This window comes from Calypte anna, chromosome 6 (genome assembly GCF_003957555.1).
Source record: "Calypte anna isolate BGI_N300 chromosome 6, bCalAnn1_v1.p, whole genome shotgun sequence".
Classification (NCBI taxonomy): Eukaryota; Metazoa; Chordata; class Aves; order Apodiformes; family Trochilidae; genus Calypte; species Calypte anna.
Window position 1 is genome coordinate 19,885,328 of NC_044252.1, and position 22,693 is coordinate 19,908,020.

Below are 22,693 nucleotides of genomic sequence, written 5' to 3' on the forward strand. Positions count from 1 at the left end.
TTCATGCTGTAATAACAAATCCTACCCCTGAAAGCCGAAGACCTGATTGTCAGAATTAAACCAAATTCTTAAGGAAAGAACAAGTTAGTCCATTTGAGGCACTTTTATTATCGATCAATAAGCAATTATCAAGCTGGCATAGACAAGTAGACCATATCTACCTGCATATTCGCCCCTAGAAATAGGGAATGAGGATGGAATCTTCTTTATCTCCTGTTCACTTGGAGGTGGCTCATAGCTGTCATCAGGATTCTCTTCACTGGGGACCACATACATCTCAGAGTCAGAGTGGTCATCTGGATTTTCATAATCACTGTCCTAGAAAGACAGAACTTCCTATTTCTCACCTTGTAACATACAGCTTAACAGCAGCATACAACACAAATATCCTTGCAAGAGTACAATCAACTAGATTGCTCCCTCTCAAAAAAAAAAAAAAAAGAAAATTAAAAAATGACAGTTTCTTCTGAGTTCCAGCTGTGACTCCTGATGTGTTCTGTGTTCTATCACCTCCTCTATATTTCCTATATGAAGGGTTTTCAGGGGCTAATTCCACAAGTAAACAAGTCACTTTAGGCTGATGGTTGTGGCAAAATATATCAATTTAACGGCTAATGACCAGATTTGCAAGTTTATTTTTCTAATGTTCTCTAAAATTTTTTCAGAAATTTTTCCTCTTTAGGAAGAAGTGGCTTTCCTCTCCTCACCTCTTTTATTCTCTGCCCCCCCCCAGCGGAAGAACTTACTGGTTTCTAAAATTCCTGGTCAGTTTGAGGATCTCTCAAACTGATGACATGTGCTTAACCAAAAAGCTTAGCATCCATGGCTCCCACTGACAGTGCTTCTGAGTGTACTTTTAAGTTGAAGGCAAAAAAAATAAAGTAGCTACAAATCAGCTTGTAAATTTTGTTGATGTAGCACATAAGATGACATTTCAGTAGTATGAAGTTCAACCACAAGTAGATGATTCAAAAATAAACTTCTATTGCATGTGCTGAACTTGTTGCTACAATAACCTCCTACTACCCCAAAATATGTACTTACAAAATCATCTGACCATTGTTCCTCTTCATTGTCTGCATGTTCTAAACCAAACATTAGAGTTATTTAAGGAAACGGCATAGTGAACACTTTTAAGGATAGACTGGTATACACATACACATTATATATATAGTATAGTCCATCTTTAATTAAAAAAGAGTATTCAATATTTCCTAAATGGTTCAGAGCAAGACATCTACTTTGGACTGAATAGTGAATTAAATGCCTACTTGCTTGTTCTTGATAAATTAGCTCAGAGCTGTTGGAAAAGCTTTAGAAAACAGCAAACTGCACATGGTCTGAACAACAGAGCACGCACTTTACCCAGGTTGTCCTGCTAATGCATCTAATTTTAAGTAGGAGTAACAATTTTTCTGTAACATGAATTTTTCTGTAAGTGACCTCTGGGCCTTGCACTTGCTTATTTCTCAGTTAAAGCTCCAAGGCATCACACTAATTAGAAGCATTTACATTAAACATGGAGCACCTATCTGCTAAATTCCAAACACCATTCTCTTTGGCTCAGTTTTCATATTGCTGTTTCCTTAATAAGATAGCTGTTAACTTCTAAAAATGGGCATGAACTACCTCATGGCAGTGCTGTATCATAAGCAAATACAGTTTGACCTCTAAGATTATTCATGACATCTTCACTCCCATGTTAATAGTATTAAAATGTGAATCTGTGATGATCCATTTATTCAGTTTTTTTCCCTATTTACTTCCACATCACCATTTCTGGCAGAGAACTCTTCACTCTGAATTCTCCTTCACTTTTAAAGTGTCTTACATGCAGTACCCTAGTAAACACCAATTTTGAAAGAGTGGCTACTTGCTACCCTTTCTTCATACTGCTACAGCTTGCCATGTTTTTCTTGTCTCTCATTTCAGAGGTGTGAACAAACTTCAGAGTTGTTGGCATATTATTCTCTCATTAAAAACAAATTATGAGGAAAAGTATAGCTGAAATACTGTTAGGCATATAGGTATCAAATATACACAAACATGCAGTTTAAATTTACATTAATATAGCCTTACCTGAAGCATAATCCCTTCGTGGTAAACTTGGTGGAGTTTTTTTTTTAAACCTGCAAACAATAATCATTATGACACTAGAAGTAACACTCACTAGAAGGGAGCATTAGGCACACAAATTAAAAAGCAGGTAACAAGAGATACCCGCAGCTGAAGAACTGCACATTACCATCACACATTCTTAGCAAACAGCTGCAGAAGAATGCTTTGAAAAACTAGAAGCAGATAAGAAATTAGAATCTAAAATGAGATTTTTTTTTTTTGCTAAGAACGTATTTTGAAAGAACAGCTTCCATGCCCGCCCACCCACCCACCCTCTTCATTTCCAATGCAGAAAAAGAAAACACAGGAGTCAGAGGTAAATGTACATCTACATGAAGATGAAAATCTGTTGAGGTTTACAGAGACTTTGCTAAGTCTGTAGCATAAGAAAGTGGTGCAACACTGTCCTGTTGAATTTTTTATATCTGTAATTTTGCATCCACTTTATTTTCTGATTAAAAGGGCCAGATTCTGTTTCCACTTATTATTATTTTATGGTGTTATGCCCCTTTTTTTGGTAAAAAATGTTATAATGACATTTGTCATCAGTGAATCAAAAGAATTTATAGAAATACTGAAATGATCTTTGAGGCTATATATAGAGGTATGCATATATATGTGCATGCCTGCATATATTTAGCAAACAGGAATTTATATATGTGTACTTCTGTTCATACATACGTGTATTTGTATAGATACGTATACTCCTGTTTGCTAAATTGCAGTTGTCTAGAGAAGACACTGAAATACAGTCAGCTGACCAATCAAAGCTGACCAGCTGCAAAAAAAGAGAAGAATCTGTGTTTGTAGTCAAAATGAGTGGTGCATGTCTGATGTCAGAGGCCAGACTGATGGACCTGAAGAGAAAAAAAAAAATCTTTGCTTTTTGTAGTTATATAAAACATTAAAACAATTTGAACATTGTCTGACAGTTTCCCTGTGGCATTAATGGGACCTCACCGTGGACCTGAACCTTTGTCCCCTGAACTGATGGCTCCACTCATTCTTTAATCAAGCCCTAACAAATTAATTTACAAAAATAAGTAAATTATAAAAAATGTTCACTGAGCAATAGTGATGTCTAAAATTTTTGCTTTACTACAAGAATGTTACACTCAGAATCCAGGTTGTGAGCATGGTGCTTAGGTGAAAATGTTCAGGCACCAGTTAACAAAGGGTGGTGGAATGCTGGCACTGACATCAATTTACAGACTTTTCCCATCTGTTTTAAAAATTCTCTTGCTACTTCCGAGTTGAATTAGTATAATTCTGTTGTTCAGATAGTCATAAAAAAATAATGTGCCTGCATGAATCAATAAATGGTGCAAACATTGCTAAAGCTCTAAAAAAAAAAAAAATTAAAAAAATCCCAAATCCACAAACAAACCTAAAAAAACCAGTACCTAAAATAAAAAAACCCAAACCTAAAAAACCCAAACCTAAAATAATCTAGGCACATTATTTTTGGAGTGTTTACCTGCTTTGCTCATTACTAACAACACTAATGATAGACAGCTGCCTCCAAGTCTTTAATTTCCTCCATCACAATACAACTCAGTGTAAACAGTAAATTAAAAAGAACTCTCAACAGCCCTGCTGTTGTTTTCTGTCTAGGTTAGCACAGGTGTATTAGAAAGAAAAACCCAGGGCCACTGCCAGGGCAGATCTCAGGTCCTAGGAAACACAGACCAAATTCCTAGTAATGCACTTTGCAGCATGTCTATTGTGAGTTGCTCAGAGATGGTGGACACTTGGGAAATAAATAGTGGATCTGAGGATAGTAGATACATTACACATTTCAAGCTGCTAAGCTAAAGACCTTGACACTTGGTCCCAGGTCCTGTAAATCCTGGCAGCAGCCCCAATAGGAAATATAAATGTTAAAATGAAAGCATACAAAGCACAGAACAAGGGTCTGTGTCTAAGCAGCCTGTCATGGCATTGTGCAGCTCTGAAATAGCATACCGATCCCAAGTATCTTTCCCAGTTTTGCAAATTAAGGCCACTTGTTCATTTTGGAACCTGAATATCAATAGAAGAAAAGAAATAATGTTTCTGTCACATAGCTGGAAAAGTTCACAACCACATCTATATTTACTAGAATATCTTAAAATATTTATTTTTAAAATTCATATCCTCTTAAAAAAATTAGTCTCACTGTACCGGTATGATTTACTGAGTGACAGAACTGAAATCCAGGCACTTCTGAAGACAATTGAAGTTTTGCTTTTCAAGAGCCAGAATTTTATGCAGTGTGCAAACCACAATGCAAGCTTAAAAGAAAGCTTCTATGCCAGGGAATGGCTACCTAGCTATTTCAGATTTGAATGTAATTATCCACAAAAATACTTGCAGAGTGGCAATTGACTCCATCTTATTCTCTGAAGTTAATGAGAAAGTAGAAAGAATCAAATGCCATCCAACTGAGCATACATATTTCAGTGGAAGACAATGTTTTCTTAACGTATCTTTTAAGACTTATGTAAAGTTATAGCAAATACAATTTCCAAGTAAAATATTCTAGTACTACTTTGCTCTGGACTTTTGTTTCAGCTGGTGAAGTATCTGTTTCAGCTGTGAACACAAATAATCCAAGTTTCAATTTACTTTAATGGGATGAGTATTTTTCTAAAATTTATTTAAAAAAAAAATCTGGAGATTTTGAAATATCCCTGAGAAATTTCAGTTCTAAAAGACTCAATAAAATCCAAGTACATTTTTGAGAGTATGTTTACAGGTTTTAAAAAGCAACATAAGACATCACAGAATACACATTTTAGCTTCAACAAACAACCGGGTAGCATTTAACACATTTCAAATAAAGGGATTTAAATGCTGCTCACCCAAGAACAGAAAGAAATGTACAGAACTTCATGCTAACTGTTAGGAGAACAAACTGTTGCATTTAAAAACCCAACCTATTCTGAAATTTCCCCTCGGCATACAGCATGCTGAGAATGACCCAACAAGGTGTTTAGGTATGTGCTTTTCTTATGTAAGGAATTCTGTAGGAATTGCAAATATTAATCACATGCTTCAAATCCATAGCACATTTTTGTTTTTCCTGCATTAAATGGATATTTTTTATATAAATTAGAGGAGAGGTCTGGGCTTTCTGCTCTAGCAACACTTGATTTTGCTGGCTACATCCAGACAAGTAACCAAATGTAAGCAGTAGTAGCCCTTAGGCTGATTTTCCTAGGTATGCATTTCCTCACTAGTACTTCTGCTCCCTCTCCCAGCATTCAAGATGTGCCTAAAACCTGTGTTTTAATTTTTCTGTACAAAGTCCATTTCCATCTTAGGAACTGTTTCAACTTAATAGGTTTTACAAACATTATATTGACATTTTTACCAAGTTGAGTATTTATAGTATATATTAGGTTCACTAGATCACAGTTTTGATTCAAAAAACATATTAATTGAACTCTTTCAGAGTTTCCAACAGGTGTAATACAGCTAACAAACTTTTCCTGGACTGTAGTCTCATGACCTAGTGCAATAGTTTGTTATATCTTTGCAAGTTGCTGGCAATTGTACAAGAAAAGTAATTTTAAACAGGTTTTTCCTAAAGTGTTATTACTACTCAAATTACACATTTTCTTTACAACATGCTGTGGCAGCGAACAGGCATATGGCTGGGAGTTATCAATATTTATTTTGATGAAATATTGTTAGATTAATTAAAAACCTGGCACTCAAAATATTCTATTCAGCTACATGTTGGAATTTGTGTTTCTTTAGAATACAGTTAAAATTAGATATTATACTGTTTTCTCCTTTAAATGTGGTGTGGCTTGCTTTTAGTACATTTCTCTCCCTGTTTAGTTCATAAAATAACACTTTTCCCACGACCAAGGGTTTTATCATGGATGTGTTCTATGCATATTGAAGAGACATTTAGTGACACTACTCCATTTTTCTGCCTGAAGTTACCACCTAAGTGTAAATGGTATAAGGAAAACAAACCAGACAAATGTGATGTAAAAACATATACAACTGAGAAGCTGAGTTAAGCAGATGAGATTTCTTCAGGTCACGCGTAAAATGTGATGTCAAGAAATGCACATATTTGGATTGTGTGCAGTTAGACAAATAACCACACTGATTTTGATGACTTTGCTAAGGAAATTTTGATAGAACAACAAGGTGAGTAAACTGAACTGCTAGTTTCTTACTCAACATGGTAGGTCAGCATATACCAAAACTTTGGGGTGAAATACTGACTTTGCTGGATATGCCAATGGATCTAGGATTCCAGTGGACAAAACCTAGAGGTTTAAAGCTTATGATTTACAGATGAGTGATGTGTCTTAATAGTGGATTTCAAGAACAGGCAGTCAACCAATTCTGCAAAGCTTGGCATCTCTTGAACATATCCTTATCAGTGCTGTAAACTCACAGTTTTACTGCAAGTCTCGTGCTATGAGTTATGAAGTCATGTGGAAATGTGAGAATTTTTTCTCCAATTAAAAAAAAAAAGTTTCTGATCTTCATAATTGCAAAATAGACTAATGTGATTCTTATGAACCATAAGTATAAATATATATATATAAAAATCTGATATCTCAATTTGTACTCTTATAGCTGAGTGAGGTACAATGTGAACTTTGTGCAGCCATTGTATATTAAGAGAATTTTTATGAGCCTGCTCTTTTTTGTGGATTTTTTTTTAAATCTTGAGAAAATCAAAGAATTACAGTGTTAAAGCAGCAATCTTGTATCTTGCATTTAATGATGGCACCTCTGACCTTCCCAGCCTCAGATACATTCAGTTCTTTTTATTTTTCCCTTGTTTTTGCCGCATCTGTCCTTTCCCTCTTATTCTCAGGGAAGGGCATGCAGTCAGAGCAATACTGATTAACAAAAGAATTTGTGTCCATAAACTATGGGAGATAATTTGTTGTCTCAAATTATAGCAGCACCTGAGGTTGACTGTTTTTGCCCTCCTTTTTCCTCTCTGAAGCATTTGAGTTAGATGTGCAGTTACATTAACTTAAACTACTACTGCATAGTAGGAAGCTACTCTTCATTAAAAAGCAACAACAAAACCAAACCAATCTCTCTCCCCTCCAAAAATCCACCAAAAGCCTGGACAGCCTAGAAGCATTTCCCTGTGAACAGGTTCTGAATGAAACAGATTTTTGCAGATGGATCTCTGAACATGGTTACCAATTTACACACATGCTGTGTTAAAAACAAAAGCATGCTTAGATCAAAGTAAAGATCCAAGCAACTGAAAGAGTGTCGTTTTAAGGGAAAATCTGCTTTTGTGAAAGTCACAAGTGCATATACCACATGACTGTAATTTACTGTGATTAGCAGCAGTGCTGGAGTGAAAGAGGACGAGTAAATTAAAAAAGTGATCTTCAGAATCTACCTGATGTATCAGGTGTAAGCATTGGAGCCCGCTCAAGGTTTGTGGACAGAAACACAGCTGTCAAGAGGAGGCCACAAAGGAAGCCTTGCAACCTCAGGTTACTCCTCCTGTCAGGGTAATGGCTGAGCTGCTGCTCCTGGAGGTGGATCGCTCACCTCTGCCTGGGAGAGCAGCTGCCCCACAGACACAGTCCCACCTGGGCTGGCAGCAGGGGGTGGCAGCCAGGAGCCTGGGTGGCTGGAGCTCTTGCATAGCCAAACCAGGCAGAGTTCTGCTGCTTCCACCAGCCCACTGACTGCTTCTTCTATACCTAAAATTAGCTCTTGTTAAAACCATACTTCACCTTTTTCTTGATGTGACCCACTGTGATCCCTCTGTAAAAGCAATTTTAAATAATGTGTCTATGCGTCTTTTAAGTAGGACAGCTGTATTTCTAGAATTTGATATGGTTGTCCTGGAAACACTGCACATACTGTGTACTAATTAACTTCTAAAAGTACTTGTCAATGACTCATGTAAAGAAAGACATCTGAATGAAAAAAATTGCATCCAAATGGAAGCTCAATGCAAATGAGCTTTTGCATTAAGAATAAGTGTGCTAAAAAGCTAATTGGTTTAAAGAGATGTTTGACTGAAAACAGTGACTGGAATATTCATGTTACAAAGATACAGAATTACTGGAATGCCTATGTACAAATAAACATGAATATTTTATGATACTCTTATACATGTGACAGTATGTATGCTGTTTAGTACCTCTTACTGAAATAAAGATGTTAGGTAATACTGGGGTTTGTTTTATGAAACTGAAACACAGGAGGACCTAGCATTTTTATGGGAATTCTAACAATGACGTCTGACCAGTTGGTTCAAGGTGGAGCTCAAATTAAGACTTATTTGCAGCAGGTAAGCTTAAACAGTGGCCTGAGGAGAATGGCAGAAATCCAAGCAGCGGTGATCTTTCACAAAGAACATGCAAGAAAAATGCATTTTACTCAAATACTATTTTTCAGGGCTTGGAAACACAACCTCCCATTGGAGCCAGTTCTGCAATTACTTTGTGATACTTTTAATACTGACAGAAGTCTGTAGGCCACAGTATGGACTGCAGTTCTTTACATACACTGAAGTACAATACCCCCAGAGTAACATGATCCCATCACTAAAGCACTATACATTATGCTAACATCAGAATTTCTCCAAATTGATAAGACTAGGGCTGGCATTTCAAACTTACTTTTTGAACTTGTTTATTATCCCACTTTCATTCTTCTTGATGTCATGCACCATCTTTTGAAGCTTCCTGTAAGATATTAAACAAAGCCAGCATTATAAGTTACTATGTGTTTGAACACCAATTTATATAAATTAAGAAAAATATTAAACATGCATTTCTAGTTATATTTCAGAGAACAAAAATGCTTAATGTATATTCAGTAAGTAGCTCAGTTGCTAAATAATTTTTGTATGAAGTTTCCCCCCCCCTTTTTTATGTGAGCTCTTTAGCATGATTTGTATTATCCTTCTTAATACAATTAGAGTGCAGTTTAAACAATCAATGTACGAGTAAGTATATTGGAAAAGAACCTAATTGCCTAAATTAATAGTTAAGAATATTTCAGTATTAGCATTTTGTTCAGACTTTACAACACTCCAGAGCTATAATGGAAATGCCCTCTGATTTCTGATGGATCTTATCAGTGGACAGTTTACCTCATTCTTATGGCATTTGTAGCCATAATAGGAAGGAGAAAAAATACAGCATTCCTTATGCTGTAAGGGACCTTCCTACCTCTGCTACTGACTTTAGAGCAATTGTAGTAGATAGTACAATTAATCCGACTTTAGGAGACTTACTTGAAAAGGACAGTTAACTAATTGACTAGTCAGCTTTTGGAATCCTGAAATGACTACTAACGCTTAATTGTAGTCTTAACAATGTTAATTAACATAGTTAATGAAAGGATCTGAAGGATCTGACCCTTTCATTATTTCATCTTTCATTATTTCATCTCAACTGAAGGATATTATAGATTTTCAGCAACTCTGTAATACAAGATACTCTGACAAGCTAGATCATGTGCCCGATTCTTAAAGTGTTCCTAAAGACTAAATATTTGCCCATTTTTACTTTAAAAAAAAAAATTCAACCTATTCTTTTTAGGTTCCTAACTTGACAAAGAAAAAAAGAAAGGAAAAAAAAGAATAACTGTCAAAGAATTTGCAAGCACTTCTTTAACTGTTGCTCAAACCTCATACTACCAGTTCACAGCAAAAGAATATAGTGTTACCTGCTGATATATGAAAAAATAATAGGTATAGGTGTGAAAAATGGGTACACAGCTACACAGCGAAATGTTCCGAAATTTCCTGCAACCATGCACTACATTTGTAAGAACAGCTTGGATCGTTATCTGAACTAACCAGATAAATTAAATCTGCATTTCTGACGTGTAGATCTTAAAAGACCTCCTGCTTTTCTGTGGAGGTTGTGGTATGCTTTGTTTTTTGTTTTTGTTGTTGTTGGGGTTTTTTTCTCCTAATAGATTCAACTTCTGGTTATGCTTGAAATATCATAAATAGCCATTTTCCAGAGTTTACTGTTTCTTTCTTGTGCCGCAGCTGGCACCTGGCAGTGTCTCTAAATGAAATATAATGAGGAATGAAAAGTATGAGAGGAAATTCAAATGGTTTAGTTCCAGTTTGTGGAGAATGGTTATTTGCAAGTGTTTGTGCCCTTTTCAAAATGGCTTGCCAGCCATTAATCACAAATGCTTGTAAGCACCAGTTATTTTTCTTGCCATATTTATTGTTCATTAGAGACAGGACCTAAACAAAAAAATTATCTAACTATAGCTTCAGATCTGAATATTTCTTATTGATCACCTCTGGCATTAATGGATCTTTACACTAGCAAAATTACATCATTATTTTGAAAAAAGGTGCTTCATTATTTAAATGACCGATTTTATTTTATACTGCCACTTCAGTGTCTAAAAAAACTCACCCACAAACAAATAGTTATAAGTTTTGATGTGGGTTTTACAAGTATCCATAGCAGTTTGCTTTTCATTTGGTCACATTTAGGTGAATTGATTAGGCTATAAGAGGTGTTCCATGTACACTGGATAAGTGTAAGGAAGTAGAAAGGTAAGTAAGGTAAGAAGCGTAAGGAAGTAGTGTAAGTTAAGTGTAGGAAGTCATCACACCTGGACGATTTCCAGTTCAAGTGGAATCCCCCTTGACCCATGAAGTTGAACAAGGTGCAAAAACCAGTCTGTCCAGTTAGATAGAAACTGAGATTTCTTGGGGTCCTAGAAGATACGGTAAGCTACAACTGACAAGTTTTGCAAAGAACTCTCTGACTTGTAGAAAAAATGAGAATCAGTTAAAGCCGATAGCAAGAGGATTCTTCAAATCTTAGGGGTCTCAAACCCAAGCCCAAAGGCCATTCCAGAGTGATGAGCAAAGTGAAGCACAGAAGAGCATTTATATGCTTAACATTTTGCCAGGACCTGGCTGTCTCTCAAACATTTTTTGTCTGGCTCTCAAATATTTTTCTTTACTTAAGCCAATACTCCAGGTAAGGAATGTCACTGTGGGAGGAACGTACCAGAGCAGTAGCCCTGGGAGTATCTAGAAAAGGAAGCTACTGTGGCCCATTGTAGACAGCCCTTGCTGCAGGTACATAACTATAACCTTCTTTCTTGACAACATGTCTGAGTCAGGACCTCATTACTAACTAATGTTTATTCTCTAGTTGTTCTGTTGTGATGAACAGATACTAGAAACATTCAAGGACCTCCATCAGCTAATACTGTAAATGAAAATAATTAGTAATGTTAGTTTTACCTTGCACTACATGTGATTAAAGGTAATTCAGAGGTGAAACTTAAGAGTTCTTTCTAACTATAAGCACACAACTCTTAATTCAGTTGGTTGAGAGCTTTGTATGTAAAATCAGGCTTGCAGATAAAGATGCAGTCTATGTCACTTAATCTTTGAAAACAATTTTCAGCAATACATAGCTATTTTGAGATCCAATTTAATTGTAAAAGGTATAGACTGGATGGGACCCTTTGATCACAAATTCACTGCACACAGAATAGCTTTCTCCAGACTTCTCCAGATGAGGAGTTTCGAAGTTGTGGCTGTAAGAGCTAAAAACTTCTGTTTTCTAATAAATAAATTAGAAATTCTACATGTTGGAGAGAATAACAAAAGACTGTCAAAGGAATCCTAAAAGGAAAGGCTTTTTTAGCCTAGCATTGCTATTTCCAGTCTTATCAGATTTTGACCTCCAGCAATTCAGGATTATCAGGTGTATTGAAAAGAGGTCACTAGCTGTGATACATATGTAAAGGAAGGCAGAAAGGTTTATCATGGCAAATACAATATACCCTGAAAGAAGGATTTGTTGCATTACAAAATACCTAGCTATGCTCAAGGACTGGCAGAGCTGCTTTGAGATAAACCAAAATGAAACAAAACCACCCTCTCTTTGATCTGGTCACAGCTCAGCATATGAGGAATGTATGTCAAGCAAAGGATGATGGGTGGGCCTGGCCTGTGGCAGATCCCCACATCAGATGGATGCTTATTTTGCATACTAGCTATCCCACAAAAGCTTTCGAAAGTTAAAATAATTCTAAAAAGATAAAATATTCTTCTTTCTGGTTTATTTTGTAAAGTGTGTAACAAGGTCTCAGTTCAGATGCGTGATGAGGTGCAGAGTCCCCAGACTTGAGAAAGAGGGATCTGTCCCTCTTTCAGACAGATATGCAATAAGAATTTCTCCTACCATTGAGACTGGTTTTTGAGACATTGCACTTATCAGCATTATAAACCTGTGAAAACATTTATAAATGTATCTTATATAAATATGCATATTATGACTCAGAGCAGCTGGCATGAATGGCTCCTCAGTGGCCACGGCCTCCCCCTGCTCCAAGGAAAAAAGGGGAATCTCCTGTGTGCATGAAGAGCATGGTTCACCCACTTGTGCACAGAGAATCCAGTAATGTGGACCTTCAGCACACACACTGGTTATCAGTATTTTAGAATGTAGGAATACACTACATGGTCTCCAGAGTGGGAGCCTGGGCACAGTTGTTTGAGTGCATCTGGCTGTGAGTACGGACGTGTGCGCGTGGAGTTGGGAGTGGTGCTGATAATGTTTTTGGAAACAGGGTTGACTGCAGCGTCAGTAGGGAGTGGTGGCAAAACAAAAACCAGTTTTAAATGAATCACAGGAAGTTTTCTACATTACAGGCATGCTTCTTTCTGTTTATTTGGAGGTCTAGAATTATACGTCCTTAAATTTCTGGTCCTTACAAGACTGAATTATCTGTTGTGCCTTTTGAAAAATCCCCAGCTGCACTAACAGACCAGTTTGTTTATTTAAAAAAAGAGCAGAATTTTGAACAGGATTTATTCAGACAGATCTAGCAAGACAAGCTTTGCAAGCAATATTGACACATTCAACATTAAGTGACCTGCATATTGCTGCTTTTCCTCCTAATGCCAGTTTGATTTGAATAGATGAAGTGGAGTTGATTCTGAAATAGTAATGATAATTTTAAAGAAATCATCACATTGTAAATGAAAGAGTTTGCACTCCAGTGCTCCAGTGTAATTTTTTTATTCCTTTTTTTGGATACATCTGTTTCTTACTGACTATGTAGCCTGCAGTTCTTTGTCTAGAATGTCCCATTTTCTGAATATCATTACTACCTCAATTCACTTAAAGTAAGACTGTAGGTAGGTGTAGCTCTCATTTTTGTCTTGAGAAAGGTAGAATAACAGATCCCAAGAGAACAAAAAAGTAGTAATTTTTTCCCAGACAATTTTAAACACTTAGCAGTGGAAACCTAGAATGGTATTAAGGAAGTACAAATTCAGAATTAAAACAAAAACATCCCCTGAAAATTCCACCTGTTTAAGCTGTAAATTTTTATAGAAAAAACAACAAAAAAGAAAACACAAAGTGAGGAATAGTATAGTAGAATATGGAGAATAAAAGCTAAGTTATAAGAAGATAAAAACCCCAAAAATTAAAGAGTAAAAAAGTTACTGCAGCTTCCTGTGTTATTAAAACCCACATTAAAACACGAAACTAACAAAGGAAGAGGACACCTACCCTGCCCCCTTATCTACTGCTTCTCACAGCACAATTATTCCACCACGTCCTCACCAGCTGGTCTTTATTTTGTGTTTCTGTTAGCTTTTAGTTGTATATACAGGTGTGCAGGTGATCACATTAAGAAATAAAAAAGTTATGGTTTCTGGAAAAAGGGGGAGACTCCTGCTTGCTGGGAGCAGAGGATGGACCTAGAAGGGGAATTGTCAAAGTACCACTTGAGGTTTTTAAAAGCTTGAAGCTCTTGACTGTCTTCTCAAACTAAACTAAGGAACAAGAAAAGCAACACCCCTCTTACAATGGACTTCCATTAGGACATGGTCTTTGTAAAAGAACACCAATCTCAGTGAACTGGGTGTGAATCTTCATGATATGTAATTTCATATTATGTGCCAGTGTTGTGCATCTAGAACAATTAAATTATATAAACAACTTTCCCCCTCCCCCTTCTAGTCATGCAGTGGAAGGCAAAAAGAAACTCCAAAATACAAAAAGCATCTAATTCCTCTAGATGGGTCTCCTTGAGGTGCTTCAGAGGAGCACACCTCTACTTTCTAGGCTACCTGCAACAGTAAGAGTGGAGTCCCCTTGCAAGAAAACACAGGCTGGCATTAACTGACTAGGCTGGAGCTGCTGTTTTCCAAGGCTGTTATGTGTGCTTAATGCATAAACACACAGCTGAGTTCCTGAGGTGCAATCAGATAAACTGCTTGCTTTGCTGCTGAGCCAGGATAGGAGGTTACTGTGCCTCATCCACTTGGGAGACTTATCACAGGCAGCCCCCTGCAATGCATTTCACTATGGGAGAGGAAGAAATCTGGAGCTGGAGGTTGTAAACTGTGACACCAAACCCTAAATTCAATGCATTGAGCCTTTGATCTTTATCTGTAAAGGTATCTCAAAGCTCTGAAGAAAAGTTGAAAGAAGACTGCTTATGGGGAGAAGGCAATTACAGATGCCTATCTGAGAGGATGCAGGAGCAATGAATTGTCTTCTGCTATGTCCACAAGGTGCACAAGAGGAAATGACAAAACTAACCTATTTATAGTCAAGAGTATTGATTTTTTTTTTAAAGTCTGAATAACATCCTATTCTCCCCACTTTTCAGTCATCCAGTATTTTGTATAAATGCAAACCCCATAATTAGAGCAGGTGTGTGTTTACACAGTGCACACAGAATCACAGAAAGGCTAAATATTGATTGTAGTTTTCATCTTCATATACCCTCTATATAACCTTCACTAAGAAGCTGTCAGCTTCTCTTTACTTCCAACAAAGACTGACTGTATGGAAGTACATAGCATGTAAAGAAAGGCATAATATATCTTTCACACAAATCAATTCTAACATTACATTAAATAGTATAATTACTTTGAGATGACTGGCAATTCTATACATTGAAAGAATGTAAGCAGATATATCAGTGGGGCTGAGACAACTAAAGGCATCTCAATGACACCAAAAGTTTGGTGCAACTGCTTCCCCATTTTAGATCAAGGCTGAAGCTTGTTCTGAGTATGTGCTGATAGTATATTAATACCAAAGATTTCATGTGTTTACATTGCATGGTATTTTTTGCAATTGCTTTTCCTGTGTTTAGCAGAGAAGTAGACCCAGTTCCTGTTATCTTTCTTTACTGCTTGTGGGGAGCTGTTATTAACTCTCACAAAGCAGCAATGACCAGACACTTTTTTTTTTTATACCTTTTAAAATATAGATACTTAATAAAAGTTGAAGGCATTTCAGTTTGGATGCATCTTCCTTCTTATCCAACTTGCTTTCCCCTTAATTCCAACTAAGTAACAGTGATACTGTAAGACTGTGAGACTAACTAGCTATTACGATATGCTAAGTGAATATTGCACATCACTTCTTGACACATGAAGTTAAAAGATCTTTTCTGTTCTGTGACAAGCCTTCTCTTTTCTAAGTCTTTTCAGTTAGCTGATCCCTTTTATGCACTGGCTGTCTGGATGTGAGCTGATGCATTAGAAACTAAAAAAATGCACAAAGAATCTATGTTCACAAGGCTTACTCAATTTTTCTGAAAGCAGAAGGAAACTGCTTTAGGTTACTCTAAAATACAGTTACAGTTAAAACTGAGTGCTGTACCTCCCTGAAGGACTAGTACCCTACAGACTCAGAGGTGAAGGAGACCAAGGACATAAATTTAAAAGAACAAAGTAGCTTTTATATTTTATCAAAAAGAGGAAGTACAAAGTCATTGCAGGGAAGTGAATAAAGACAGGACTTGGTATGGACCCAGAAAATTACCACCTGTCAGTAGTAACGTTACTATTAACCAAAACTCTACGGGCATTTTTTTTTTAAAGGTGAGATAAAATTTCTGTCATTCCTGCAGGTGTGTACATTAAAAGACTGCTACAGAAACATAAAGGGCAGGAAAGTTAATGAAAAAGTAGGAAAACTGAGTGAATTGAACAATAAAGATAAAGGCTTAATTTCGAGTTTGTGTTCTAACAGAGTGGGTTCTTTGTTTTTTCCTCCTCTTTTTCCTCTTCCATTCCAGCTAAAACTACTGTTTTAGTTCTGGTCACCTGTTGAAGGACACTGAAAAAGTGGATGTGTCATGAGCTTGTGTCTCATGTCATGAGCTTGACCAAGATTTCACCAGATGTTTAAGCACACGTGTACCTTCAATTACCATCAAGTTAGGTAAGTACTTAAATTTTGTGTTAAGATGCATAAATTTACTTCATGATCTGAGAGCAGTCTTCATTTGTGCCATTTAGATGGCTACTAAAATACATTTATAATGTAGTGATCTTATTCCAATAAGTTCAATGACTGTGTTTTTTCAATGAGCCAGAAAACTTTATGGGCTCAATAGCTTGAAGGCAAGGTGCTGTGTGCATTAGGGGAAAGGGTGGCTTTTCTCAGCACCCTTTTAACACTTATCCTTAAGCTGAAAGTGCATTATATGCACAGTGGTATGAATTTGCTCTACCTAATAGTACTCTAATAGCCAACTAAAACAGAGCAGAGCTTCTGGATATGGCCTGAAACTTTAAACACTCCCATTAGGCTACTCTTAGAGACAGAATAACCCCAGATAGCTTAATGCTGCTCACTATTCACAAGTCACTAAGACTGGTTCCAAGACAGTAGCTTTTATGTATAGGGGTTCTAGGTACATCAAATAGAGGTAAGAAGAGAATAATTTTAGTATTTTATAAATTTGCATTGCTTTTTGTAGAGCCAATTTTTTTCTTTAAAAAGTATATTATTATTATTGCAGGTTCTGTTCATACTTGCTCAGAATGAATGAGAGTCAAGGAAAAACCCCCACAACTGGACTTTCAGCAAGTTTTTTTAAACTGTGCTTTATGGCCCAGTACTTCCTTATCCATTCTCTGACAAGATCTTTCCCTCTCTCAGGCAGTGCCTCTTCAGGAGTGCCCAAGGTGAAAGGAGATGGGATCTCTCTCGCTCTTCTCTACAACATAATTTTTTTAAATTTTCATTTTTTTCTTACCAGTTAGCAAATGAAGTGTTGCAGCTAATTTCCTCTGTGTATTTTTGCTCAGGTTGGGTTATGCTTACGGCAAAAATTGCAGATGTTGTATCTCATGGCTTTAGCATTAAAATTATTAAGCTTAATGCCTTTAGTACTAAATTCTCTTCAGCTGAAGGAATTTTACCACCTGTTTAGAAACAAAACTATGGGTACAGGATGGCACACACAGTTTTGACATATATAACTGATGAAACTAACAAACACTTCTATACTTGGACAGTATATACTTCTATACTTTTGCTTAAAGTATATAATGCTACACAGAAGCATTATATACACCATAGATGTGGGGTGGCACTGGCAGGGATCCACAAGAAGATAGCTGTGGATTCCTCTGTGTTTTTGGGGGTTTGTGGTTTTTTTTTTTTGGTTTTTTTTTTTTTTTTTTTTTGGACCCTATTAAATTTTGTTAAAACTTTGGAGAGGTATTTTGATTCCTACAGCTATATGGCAACTTTAATAAAGTCCATGTGGGCTGCCATTGAAAGGGGAAATTCTGCTCTTCTGTGCTTATCTAGCTAGGATGAATCATGGAACGCCCAGCTCTGGGAGACTAACTTATTTTTTCTTTTGTCAATTTAGATATTAGCAGGATCAGATCCAGCTTCATCCCATGGTCATGGGAACCCTAGTGCCAGTGCAAAGGTAAAGACAAGTGGCAGGGCAAGCAGGGGCATTGGGAGGGTGGAAGAGAGCTACTCTTTTAGCACCAGCACAAATTTATATTAAATTGGCCATATAACTACAGCTTCTGTAGTGTCCATATTTTAAGAGATGAAGGAATCATTTAGCCTTACAGCATAGTCACTTGTATTAATAGTAAGTGTAATTAATTAATAAGTGTATTAATAAGTGAGCTACTTCACCCAGCTGCTCTCACATTAAGCTTGAAAAATATATGCTCGTGTTTTTTCATATTATTGCCTCAGGATGCATTATTTTCATTCTTTCTAAAGTGTTTACTGTGTAGTATGTAATTTACTTTGAGGTCATAAGCCTGTAGCGTTGTACATCTGGCTTCACTTATGTCTGGAAAACGAACTTGTCTGAAATTTCATATACTAACAGATTCAGATAAAATTCTAACAGAATTTCCAAACTTCTTTTACCTCTCAGTCATTTCCTAGGGTTGTCACAAAATGAACTTATTTATACAGTATGTAAAGTCCTTTCACAGTGTACCAAAATGGATCCCTACAGCCAAATGAGAAAATGCTGTCACTTTCAGACATCATTTTCCACCAGGTTTCAAATTCTTTTGTCACATTGTAAGGTTCTTTAGGGTACTTAAGAGTATAAAAGATGCTACATAAACCTAAAATCAGTCTTCTAATGCAACAATCATTCAAGGTGAGAAAGGGAACCACTAAAAAACCAATTTATTTTCAAATAAAGAGGCATTTATAGCAATTTATCCCGACGTGGGTACTGCTTCATCGTTCTCTCCTGATAATCTAATGGTATTTTCCGAGCCATAACAATGTGGAGGGCTTTTTTTTTTTTTCCCCAAGATTTTATGATTGGAAAAAATCATAAATTAAAAAAAAAGCATATTTGCCTTCCAAAATAAAAGTATCAATCATGTCATATTGTAGTATACTGCATGTCGGTTTTGAATGAATCTGTAAAACACAAAATGGTTTTCTTCTGCAATCAGCATGCCACTGAGTACCTGCAATGTGGTATAGTGATTTAATTTGTAGAAGTCTCCACAGCAGTATGGGGTATAGTTTAAAAAAAAAAAAAAAAAAAAAGGTGAAAAATGGTTATGCCATTTTCTGGAATTATTATTTTTTCTATGGCCAAGAAAATGTAATAATTGGCTTGTTTAGTTGGTCATTTATTTGACTTAAAAAAAAAAAAAAGAAGAAACAAGGCCAAAATTTCAGATCCAACCTATTTCCCTATTTCCCAACCTATTCAGCTTTTGCTGAATAACTGGCAGTCACAGGCCTAAGATATAATTTGCAATTGCTACAGCTGGGATATGCTTCTGCTGTGGGCAGTTGTTTTAGCAGAATATGTCACTAGAAGACTTAATTTTGTTAGGAAGACTGTACATGAGGCAGTGGTGAAATAAGCTATGCCAGTGAACAATCTTGCCAGCATAAGCTGAATGACTAAGCAGAACTGTTCATCGCAGGGGGGCTCAGACTGGATGACATTTAACTCAAGCTACTGCATGATTCTATGACACCTGATCTTGCAAATAGGCCATACTCTTACACTGCTACCTACATGCAGGGATTAAACCAGGGTTCTTCAATATTATACCCCATGATTTTTGTCCATATTGTCATATTTTCATTTAAAACTTAGATCACAGTCACACTTAAACATACTTCCCTATAAACAGCATAATAAGTAGGAAATTCTGTATGGAAAAATTTACTACATGGTGATTTAGGTAAAAAAAAATAAATAAATTGTTTTGCTTGTTTGTTTTATTTGTTTCCAGGGAGGATGATATAGACGGAAAGAAAAATGATAATTGTCAAAAAAACCCAAAACAACTCAAAAGGGATAGTTAAATGCCTTTGTGGGGAGAAGGGAAGAAAAGACAACAAATACAGACTGTGTGGGGGCTATGCTGTGCTTAAGCAAGAGCAGAGGGAACAGCAACAAGAGAATTTGACCAGGAAGTCAGACTGAGGATGAAAAAAGGGTTTTTTACAGTGATACTGGAGGAAGTTTGGGTGGAATGACATATGAAACGCAAAGTCCAGAGGTAAGAGAAGTTTATGAAGTGTCTAAACTGAGAGAAAGCTAGAGGAAATAGAGGGCTAACATTTTCATCATTTAAGCATAGTCCCATGCTTTGTATGACAAACTGGACCCAACAATCCCACAGAAAGAACTTTTGTTTCTACTGATCAGCATGGCAAATCTAGCTGGTGTCCTCCTTTCCCCGCTGCGTTGGGCTAAAATTTGGGTGCACCACAAAAGATGCTGTCATGACAAAGTGTAACTGTGCAGTGGAAAGTTACCAGGAAAAAGTGGAAATTGAGAAAGAATGCTGCTGGAAGTGGTGTCTCAGAAGACCTTCATGGCTGTTATGGCTGAAGAGCCTTAGAATAGACACAGACAAGGCTTTTGCTAGAAAAAAAAAGAACAGAGCAGGAAAAAGAGAAACAAGGGGCCACGACTTGTGAAGATGAGATAGCAATGAGTAACTAGAAAAGGTTGGTCTGGAGAAACCTATGTGAAAGAGTTGATCTGTGCTTCTATACCACTGAGCAGTGTTCAGTAATGGGGCACTAGCACAGTCTTTCCTCCACTGGAGAAAGAAACTAAATGTGGGGAATAGAGGACAAAGTTGGATGTGGACTTCAGTGACCAGTTCTGTCATGGGAAGCATTCACTAACTTTGATTTTACATCCATTTTGCCTTGTTCAAGTCCATTGATGCAATAAACTATGTTAAAATTTGACTTGAAAAAAACAATTAAGTTCAAGTCTGTTTGCTACAATTCACTATGAACAGGAATTAGTATAACTACTGTAATAACATTTTCTTACAGCGCAAAACTAATGTTCAGATATTGCCTATTAATTTTCTCAAAAGCTAAATGCTCTCATGTTACAACATCCAATACACAGAAGGTAGCAGTTTACGGTTAAATATAATTTCACTTCCAAGTGAATTATTTTTCTGCTTATAGACTTTCAAGAGGAAATGGTGACAGAAAATCCTCTGGTAAAGAAAAGACCTTGTAGTTGCAGTCATGCTAACTCTATTAGTAGGAAATTAGTGAAGACCATAAATACCTTCAAATTTGATATACAGCTAACTGACATCCAAGCTTTAAGGAAACTCCTCTTGTTTTTAATAGAATTAGGATTTTAATCCGCCTGTTCAGCGAGGAATATTGAAATAAGATGTTGCAAATAAATTTAAACACTTGTCCAACCTGAGAAAAAAAGTCAGTTACTTTTTTTCGTTTGCTTTTCATTTAGGAGTTATGTTTGGAGAGAGTGATTTTAAGGTTTTTTTGGGTGTAAGAACTACTGCAAATTAATGAAGTAATCTAAAAAGAGCATGAAACTCTACTCTTGGAAGAGTCTGTTTGTGATCTGGAAGTTATTGGTTGCACGACCTTATGCGAAAGCATGCAGTACACTTCTGGTTCCTGCCATGGTTTACCCATCACTGCAGTGGTAGTGGTAATGATGCCGCTGAAAGGGTCTTAGTGTGTTCAGCTATGTATCACAACGAGCAGAGGGTAGTATGAAGGTTTATGGTCGTAATAAGAAAAATGCAGCAAGTCTGAAGAGATCATAGAATGGTTTTGGTTGGAAGGAACATTAAAGATCATCTAAGCTCTAGCTCCCCTGCCACAGGCAAGGACACCTCCCACTAGACCAGGTTGCTCAATGCCCCATCCAACCTGGCCTTGAACACTTCCAGATATTGAGCCTCCATAGCTCCATAGCCTCCATAGCTTCCGTGGGCAACCTATTGCAGTGTCTCACCACACACATAGGACAGAATTTCTAACATTTAATCTTAACCTACTCTCTTCCAGCCTCAAACAATACCCCTTCTCCTATCACTACTCGCCCTTGTAAAAAGCCCCTCCGCAACTTTCTTGTAGGCCCCTAAATTATTGGAAGGCTACCATAACATCTCCCCAGAATCTTGTAATATCCAGATTCTAAACTAGAGTCATATAAGGCTGATAGAGATTATTTAATGCCACCAGGAATCATAGGCACATAGTATAAGGAAGTTGAATCACAAAAGAGTCAGCAAGTTTGGTGCTGTATTTTTAGTTGCTTTCCCACCTATCGTCCCTAATTATGCATGCATATATTTATGTACACATTTTTCAGCAGAATAAATTTTTTTTCTGAATTTCAGGTTGAAATCAAGACACACTAGAGCCCCTCATGTCGGTATGGCTATTGCTTGTGTATTCACTCCATGTTTTGAAAGTACCAAATTATTTGTATGCACCACAAATTAAATTCTCATTATAAGTAACCAAGCCTTGGAATTAATTTTTTCTTGATTTTTTCTTCTTTTTCTTGTTCCAGCAACTGGAACACACAATGTATTCTGAGGGAATGCTTGTGTAATACTGTGTGTACCTCATAAAAAAACACTATACAAAAATAGTACTGGAATGCCATTAAGTTCCAGCATTTCTATTCAACTGATAATAAAGTTGAGTGACTTAACTGCAAACAATGTTCACACTACAATATGGCAGTTAAAGAGGCACTTAAGAACACTCACAGTTCTTACTGTCACAATAATTAGACAAATGGAATTTGTTAAGAATTTAAATCTGACATAGGACTTGCTAATGCAATAAAAAAGCTAGGTCTGGTAGACTCAAATATACCCATGGAGAATAGATGAGCTTAGCAAAACCACATAATATCTAGATCTTCAGGTATACACTTTAAAACAAAAAAAAAAAACCAACCCAAAAGCTCTACTCAGACACTGACTCAATAGCAATACTACTTTAATTTTTGCTGCTACAAATAAAAAGAATTTTAAGAAATTTTA

General features: G+C 36.6%; 2 protein-coding genes across 5 annotated transcripts in view; one reads left to right on the top strand and one right to left on the bottom strand.

Moving 5' to 3' along the window:
- The window catches only part of ZNF518A (zinc finger protein 518A), a 56,583-nt gene extending 34,468 nt beyond the window's left edge, over nt 1-22,115 (top strand). The window contains exons 4-6 of the transcript XR_003987705.1: nt 16,168-16,313; nt 17,758-17,820; nt 22,037-22,115. The gene's annotated coding sequence lies outside the window, so the exon portion shown is untranslated. The remainder of the gene's footprint in view (nt 1-16,167; nt 16,314-17,757; nt 17,821-22,036) is intronic.
- The window catches only part of BLNK (B cell linker), a 44,614-nt gene that overhangs the window by 19,620 nt on the left and 2,301 nt on the right, over nt 1-22,693 (bottom strand). For 2 of the 4 annotated variants that reach the window (XM_030453069.1, XM_008501995.2), the window contains exons 2-6: nt 8,736-8,801; nt 4,084-4,140; nt 2,080-2,129; nt 1,045-1,085; nt 162-318 (exon numbers count right to left, since the gene is read on the bottom strand). In XM_030453069.1, the coding sequence (XP_030308929.1) occupies nt 162-318; nt 1,045-1,085; nt 2,080-2,129; nt 4,084-4,140; nt 8,736-8,801 (371 nt within the window). Of the gene's footprint in view, nt 1-161; nt 319-1,044; nt 1,086-2,079; nt 2,130-4,083; nt 4,141-8,735; nt 8,802-22,693 lie in introns of those variants that run through there. The other 2 variants (XM_030453068.1, XM_030453070.1) reach the window with 2 other exon arrangements.